At 44.5% G+C, this 8340-nt stretch overlaps 1 protein-coding gene across 2 annotated transcripts in view; it reads left to right on the top strand.

Annotated features, from left to right (window-relative positions):
* Positions 1–8340, top strand: part of LOC106612187 (caskin-2) — a 92623-nt gene that overhangs the window by 58379 nt on the left and 25904 nt on the right. For both annotated transcript variants that reach the window (XM_014213164.3, XM_014213154.3), the window contains exon 7: positions 5630–5763. In XM_014213164.3, the coding sequence (XP_014068639.2) occupies positions 5630–5763 (134 nt within the window). The remainder of the gene's footprint in view (positions 1–5629; positions 5764–8340) is intronic.

The following is an 8340-nucleotide window of genomic DNA, read 5'->3' as shown; positions in this document are numbered from 1 at the left end:
AGAGCAAAGCAGTGCGACACAAATAACCCAGAGTTACACATGGGATAAACAAACGTACAGTCAATAACACAATAGAAAAGTCTATATACAGTGTGTGCAAATGTAGTAAGATTAGGGAGGTAAGGCAATAAATATGCCATAGTGGCAAAATAATTACAATTTAGCAAATAAACACCGGAGTGATAGATGTGCAGAAGATGAATGTGGAAGTAGAGATACTGGGGTGCAAAGGAGAAAAAGAAGAAAGAAAACTATATGGGGATGAGGTAGTTTGATGGGCTATTTACAGATGTGCTGTGTACAGGTGCAATGATCGGTAAGCTGCTCTGACAGCTGATGCTTAAAGTTAGTGAGGGAGATATAAGTCTCCAGCTTCAGTGATTTTTGCAATTTGTTCCTGTCATTGGCAGCAGAGAACTGGAAGGAAAGGCGTCCAAAGGGGGAGTTGGCTTTGGGGGTGACCAGTGAAATATACCTGCTGGAGCACGTGCTACGGGTGGGTGCTGCTATGGTGACCAGTGAGCTGAGATTAGGCGGGGCTTTACCTAGCAAAGACTTATAGATGACCTGGAGCCAGTGGGTTTGACGACGAAAATTAAGTGAGGACCAGCAAACGAGAGCGTACAGGTCACAGTGGTGGGTAGTATATGGGGCTTTGGTGACAAAACGGATGGCACTGTGATAGACTACATCCAATTTGCTGAGTAGAGTGTTGGAGGCTATTTTGTAAATGACATTGCCGAAGTCAAGGATCGGTAGGATAGTCAGTTTTACGAGGGTATGTTTGGCAGCATGAGTGAAGGAGGCTTTGTTGCGAAATAGAAAGCCGATTCTAGATTTAATTTTGGATTGGAGATGCTTAATGTGAGTCTGGAAGGAGAGTTTACAGTCTAACCAGACATCTAGGTATTTGTAGTTGTCCACATATTCTATATCAATACCGACCAGAGTATTGATGCTAGACGGGCTGTCGGGTGCGGGCAGTGATCAGTTGAAGAGCATGTATTTAGTTTTGCTTGCATTTAAGAGCAGTTGGAGGCCACGGAAGTGGTGTTGTATGGCGTTGAAGCTCGTCTAGAGGTTTGTTAACACAGTGTCCAAAGAAGGGCCAGATGTATACAGAATGGTGTCGTCTGCGTAGAGGTGGATCAGAGAATCACCAACATCATTGATGTATACAGAGAAAAGAGTCGGCCCGAGAATTGAACCCCGTGGCACACCCATAGAGACTGCCAGAGGTCCAGACAACAGGCCCTCCAATTTGACACACTGAACTCTGTCTGAGAAGTAGTTGGTGAACCAGGCGAGGCGGTCATTTGAGGAACCAAGGCTGTTGAGTCTGCCAATAAGAATGCGGTGATTGACAGAGTCGAAAGCCTTGGCCAGGTCGATGAATATGGCTGCACAGTATTGTCTTTTATCGATGGTGGTTATGATATCGTTTAGGACCTTGAGCGTGGCTGAGGTGCACCCATGACCAGCTCGGAAACCATATTGCATAGCGGAGAAGGTACGGTGGGATTCGAAATGGTCGGTGATCTGTTTGTTAACTTGGCTTTCAAAGACTTTAGAAAGGCAGGGTAGGATAGATATAGGTCTGTAAAAGTTTGGTTCTAGAGTGTCACCCCCTTTGAAGAGGGGATGACCGTGGCAGCTTTCCAATCTTTAGGGATCTCAGACGATACGAAAGAGAAGTTGAACAGCCTAGTAATAGGGGTTGCAGCAATTGCGTTGGATAATTTTAGAAAGAGAGGGTCCAGATTGTCTAGCCCAGCTGATTTGTAGGGGTCCAGATATTGCAGCTCTTTCAGAACATCAGCTGTCTGGATTTGGGTGAAGGAGAAATGGGGGAGGCTTTGGCAAGTTGATGTGGGGGTGCAGAGCTGTTGACCGGGGTAGGGGTAGCCAGGAAAGATCTCTAGGCAATGGGGACCGTCTAATTGTTCAGATTCTTTACAATAGTCCGGACATGCAGAGAATAAAATTGGTTTCTTCTATGTAACTTTGGTTTACTCCTAAGTCATCATCTTCAACATTCCATTACAGAGCTTTGCTTTGGTGTGGATTGAGGCCTATACATTCATGTCACTTGTGTTCCTCCATTGTATTCACCTTTCCTTATTTCTATTGTGGACAGTGTTTCCTTGTGCCAATGAAATGTCTACAAAACGATGAGCAAACCAGCCTTTGTATTGAATACATGGAATTGGATTGTGATTAATGAATCCTAAATGAACCCTGCACACAATGTGCTTATTTTTTTATTGGAATAATATTTGATTGGATGTGTATGAAATTTGTTTAGTAAGATATGCAAAAAAAGGAGAGTCATTTCCCATAATTCTGCAGCTTTGGATAGATGTACTTCCAATTTTGATCATCATGATTTGGTGACCGCTAAGAAAATGTATTGATCTACTGGGTAAAAGTAGATAAAAAAAAGGTTGCATTAATCTTTTGGCAGGCAGTTGTATTCTTTTGATGAATCTATTATGACTGTATAATATAGTTTTGATGAATCTATTATCACGGTATAATATAGTTTTGATGAATGTGTTATGACGATATAATATAGTTTTGATGAATGTATTGTGACGGTATAATATAGTTTTGATGAATGTATTGTGACGGTATAATATAGTTTTGATGAATGTATTTATTTGAGAAGGCAACTACATTTTGAAAACGCATTTTGTTTTGCAAAAGGCCACAGACGTCTGTGAACTCTGTTTTGAAAATTGAAAATATTGTTCCAAAACATTTGTGTACGCGATTGAGAAAAAACTGTAATAAACTGTAGATATATATGGCACAATACCTCCGTTTAACCCACACTTAACACGCACAACCCATAGACATTACAATGATCAAAGGCCAGTGTAAGTGGTGATAGTGTGTGTGTATGTTTGTCCATGTCTCACAGAGGGTGTGTGATGGATAGAGGGGGTAGGCCTATGTCAAACATCTTACATAGCTTAGATGAATTACCAGCTAAAATGAACTAGCAGCTAAAATAAGCCTGTTTCAGCTAAAGGGAAATGGGTTTCAGTTTTGCTCCCCGGACAGGAACACACAAACACGCATACACGCACGCACATACACACTCTCTCGCACAAACACACACACACCGATGCATGCACACAGGCGTACACACACACACACACACACACACACACACACACACACACACACCGAGTGAGAGAGATTTTGCAGTGCAGTATGTTTCTCTGTCACAGTTGTCATGAAATGTATAGCTGTGCCTGTTTTTTAGATTTAGCCAAAGTTGAATTCACGCACGCAAGACAGACAGACACGTCAGTAATCTTCTGGCCCTGTGAATAGCATAACAACAGGCTTTAGGCTGTAACGCTGAGTCAGTTAAGGTCTTTATTACTGTAGTCTCTCTCTTTTCCCCCTTTCCCTCTCCTTCTCCCCCTCTCAGTAAGCGTCTTTGTTACGGTACTAGGGGTATCTTTAGACACCCAGCGCATGGACAGTTGCTAGGCAGGTTTTATGTGCACTTAGGTGGCCCCATAAAATGTACATGTATGGAATACACAAGTGGTGTAAAGTATTTAGTAAAAATACTTTAAAGTACTACTTAAGTCGTTTTTTGGGGGTGTCGGTACTTTACTTTACTAATTATATTTTTGACAACTTTTACTTCACAACATTCCTTAAGAAGACAATGTACTTTTTACTCCATACATTTTCCCTGACACCCACAAGTACTCGTTACATTTTGAATGCTTAGCAGAACAGGAAAATGGTCTAATTCACACACTTATCAAGAAAACATCCCTGGTCATCCTCAGCCTCTGATCTGATGGACTCACTAAACACACGCTTCGTTTGTGAATGATGTCTGAGTGTTGGAATGTGCCCCTCGCTATCCGTAAATTTAAATAACAAGGAATTTGTGCAGTTTGGTTTTCTTAATATAAAGAATGTGAAATGATTTATACTTTTACTTTTGATACTTAAGTATATAAACTCAGCAAAAAAAGAAACGTCCTCTCACTGTCAACTGCGTTTCTTTTTCAGCAAACTTAACATGGGTAAATATTTGTTTGAACATAAGATTCAACAACTGAGACATAAACTGAACAAGTTCCACAGACATGTGACTAACAGAAATGGAATAATATGTCCCTGATCAAAGGGGGGGGGTCAAAATCAAAAGTAACAGTCAGTATCTGGTGTGGCCACCAGCTGTACTGCAGTGCATCTCCTCCTCATGGACTGCACCAGATTTGCCAGTTCTTGCTGTGAGATGCTACCCCACTCTTCCACCAAGGCACCTGCAAGTTCCCAGACATTTCTGGGAGGAATGGCCCTAGCCCTCACCCTCCGATCCAACAGGTCCCGAGACGTGCTCAATGGGATTGAGATCCGGGCTCTACATTGTCATGCTGGAAGCTCATGTCAGGATGAGCCTGCGGGAATGGTACCACATGAGGAAAGAGGATATCTTCCCTGTAACGCACAGCATTGAGATTGCCTGCAATGACAACAAGCTCAGTCCGATGATGCTGTGACACACCGCCCCAGACCATGACGGACCCTCCACCTCCAAATTGATCCCGCTCCAGAGTACAGGCCTCGGTGTAACGCTCATTCCTTCGACGATAAATGCGAATCCGACCATCACCCCTGGTGAGACAAAACCGCGACTTTTTGCCAGTCCTGTCTGGTCCAGCGACGGTGGGTTTGTGCCCATAGGCAACGTTGTTGCCGGTGATGTCTGGTGAGGACCTGCCTTACAACAGTCTTACAACAAGCCCTCAGTCCAGCCTCTCTCAGCCTATTGCGGACAGTCTGAGCAATGATGGAGGGATTATGCGTTCCTGGTGTAACTCGGGCAGTTGTTGTTGCCATCCTGTACCTGTCCCGCAGGTGTGATGTTCAGATGTACTGATCCTGTGTAGGTGTTGTTACACATGGTCTGCCACTGCGAGGATGATCAGCTATCCGTCCTGTCTCCCTGTAGCGCTGTCTTAGGTGTCTCACAGTACGGACATTGCAATTTATTGCCCTGTCCACATCTGCCTCCTTGCAGCATGCCTAAGGCACGTTCACGCAGATGAGAAGGGACCCTGGGCATCTTTCTTTTGGTGTTTTTCAGTAGAGTCAGTAGAAAGGCATGGGAAATGGTTTATGGTTCATTATAAAAGCATTTTACAATGAAGATCTGTGAAGTTATTTGGATTTTTACGAATTATCTTTGAAAGACAGGGTCCTGAAAAAGGGACATTTCTTTTTTTGCTGAGTTTATTAGCAGTTATATGTACTCTTATATTACTGGGTGACTTTCACTTTTACTTGAGTTATTGTATGGCAATTGGGTACTTTTTCCACCACTGGAATACACAAATGAAAGGTGTCCATTTTGACTTTCACTGATACTAAGCTTATCTCTCTCTTTCTCCATACTTTCATCTCTCTCTTTTGCTCCTTTATGCTTCACCTTTTCTATATCTCTACACCCTTCTCTCTCTCTTTGTCTCTCTCTCTCTCTCCCTTTCTCTCTGTGTCTTTCTGTCTCGCTCTGTCTCTCTTTGTCTCACTCTCTCTCTCTCTCTCTCCCTCATTCTCTCTCTCTCTCTCCCTCATTCTCTCTCTCTCTCAGGTGGCTCAGTTGTTATTGAGCAGTAACATGGTGGTAGCTCTGTTGGAGGGGGAGGGGCTAGACGGTCTAGACTCTGCCTCCTCCAACACACCCCTTCACCTGGCCGCTCGCAATGGACACAAAGACATCATCAGGTGAGAGGAGTAGCTGTCCTTAACCGTGTGTGTGTGCGTGTGTGTGTTGACATTGCGTAAGTGGGATCTCCACCCTCGAACCCCATAACCTCCAGGGTCTCTTACATGCTGTTAATGATTCCCTTCCTACTTAAATCACCACATTCCCAGGAGGTTATGAGGTTCCCTCTATCCGTGTTACACATTCTGCTGCTGTGGAATTTTACTCCCAAATTAGATATGGCGAAAAGAGCGAGAGGGGTGGGGGCAGAGAGACAAAAAAGAAAGAAAGATATATATATATATATATATATATATATATAGAGAGAGAGAGAGACAGACATATATAGAGACATATATATATTATTATTTCATTTTTTCCCCCCCCCCAGGATGGCGCAGCAGTAAGACGTGTTAGTTTTTTTGTCCCATGTAAATATTCAGTCTTTTTCATTTTTTTGTTGTTGTATACATTGCATTATATTTCAATCTCTTTTTTCCATTTTCAAATTAAATATACCTTCCTGCAACCCGCCTCACCCAATGTGGTACGGATCTGCTATTTCTTAGACCTTATAACTGGAACCTCCATCAGCAGCTAGCCATCAGAAGCTAACCTGCTAATTAGCTACTAGTCATTGTTAGCCACTGCTAGCGGTCTTTACCTTTAGCTCGGACACCAGCCGCTATAGCCCAGATAATACCTGCCAATCTGCACAGCACGATATTAGCCCTTAGCATATCGAACTGCTTTTCTTTCCACTACATCACCGGATTCCTGCCTCAAGCTCTGGCTAGGACAATTACACCGGATCTTCGCAGCTAGCTAGCTGCTACCGAGTGGCTATTGTGGCTAACGCCCTTGTCTAAAAGCATGCACCAGTTAGCCTCGAGCTAGGCCCATCTCCCGGCTAGCAAACGAAGTACACCAACTACAATACCTCTTTTGCCAATTGGCCTGGACCCTTCGTCGACATGGAGCCCCGCCGATCCATCACGACTGGTCTGCTGACGTAATTCGGCCGATGTGCTGTCAACCGGCCTCTGCGTCAGTGATGATCCATCTGCTAGCCCCGGCCCGCTAGCTTCCTGAGCGCTGTGTCTCGCGCTCGCCTAGCGCAGTAATCGACTACCAAACGGCTACTTGTTTCATCTATTGCATTGGACCCTATGATCACTCAGCTACACAGCTGATGCCTGCTGGACTATTCATTAACACGGTACTTCATTTTGTTTATCTGTCGGCCCCAGCCTCGAACTCAGGCCCTGTGTGTAGCTAACTGACCCTCTCTGCCCATTCATCGCCATTTACCCGTTGTTGTTGTCTTAGCTGTTTACCCGATGTTGTCTTAGCTCTCCCAATCAACACCTGTGATTGCTTTATGCCTCTCTCTGATGTCAATATGCCTTGTATACTGATGTTTAGGGCAGCTCTCATTGTTTTATTTTACTGTGGAGCCCCTAGTCCTGCTCAACATGCCTCAGATAGCCCCCTTGGCCCACCCCCCACATATTCGGAGACCGCACCTGGCTTAACTGGGACCTCCAGAGATGCAACCTCTCTCATCGTCACTCAATGCCTAGGTTAACCCCACTGTACTCGCACCCTACCATACCCTTGTCTGTACACTAGGCCCTGAATCTATTCTACCACGCCCAGAAATCTGCTCCTTTTATTCTCTGTTTCCCAAAGCAATAGACAACCAGTTCTTATAGCCTTCAGCCGTACCCTCATCCTACTCCTCCTCTGTTCCTCTGGTGATGTAGAGGTTAACCGAGGCCCTGTGTGTCCCCAGGCGCTCTCATTTGCTCACTTCTGCAACCGTAAAAGCCTTGGGTTCATGCATGTTAACATCAGAAGCCTCCTCCCTAAGTTTGCTTTATTCACTGCTTTAGCACACTCCGCCAACCCTGATGTCCTAGCCGTGTCTGAATCCTGGCTTAGGAAGGCCACCAAAAATTCTGACATTTCCCAATTACAACATTTTCCATCAAGACAGAACTGCTAACTGCTGTAGAGATAGCCTGCAGTGTTCTGTCATACTATCCAGGTCTATTCCCAAACAGTTTGAGATTCTACTTTTAAAGATCCATCTCTCCAGAAATAAGTCCCTCACTGTTGCCGCTTGTTATTGACCCCCCTCAGCTCCCAGCTGTGCCCTGGACACCATATGTGAATTGATTGCCCCCCCATCTATCGTCAGAGTTCGTACTGCTAGGTGACCTAAATTTGGATATGCTTAACACCCCGGCCATCCTACAGTCTAAACTAGATGCCCTCAATCTCACACAAATGATCAAGGAACCTACCAGGTACAACCCCAAATCTGTAAACACCTCTGTTGTTTTCAACCAGGATCTCAGCGATCACTGCCTCATTGCCGGCATCCGTTATGGGTCGCGGTCAAACGACCACCCTTCATCACTGTCAAACGCTCCTGAAAACACTTCTGCGAGCAGGCCTTTCTAATCGACTTGGCCCGGGTATCCTAGAAGGATATTGACCTCATCCCGTCAGTAAAGGATGCCTGGTTGTTCTTTAAAAGTGCTTTCCTCACCATCATAAATAAGCATGCCCCTTTCAAAAAATGTAGAACT

Source organism: Salmo salar, chromosome 01 (assembly GCF_965601325.2).
Source record: "Salmo salar chromosome 01, fSalSal1, whole genome shotgun sequence".
In the NCBI taxonomy this organism is placed as follows: domain Eukaryota; kingdom Metazoa; phylum Chordata; class Actinopteri; order Salmoniformes; family Salmonidae; genus Salmo; species Salmo salar.
Note: the sequence above shows the minus strand (reverse complement) of the source record. Positions and strands in the feature narration are given on the sequence as shown.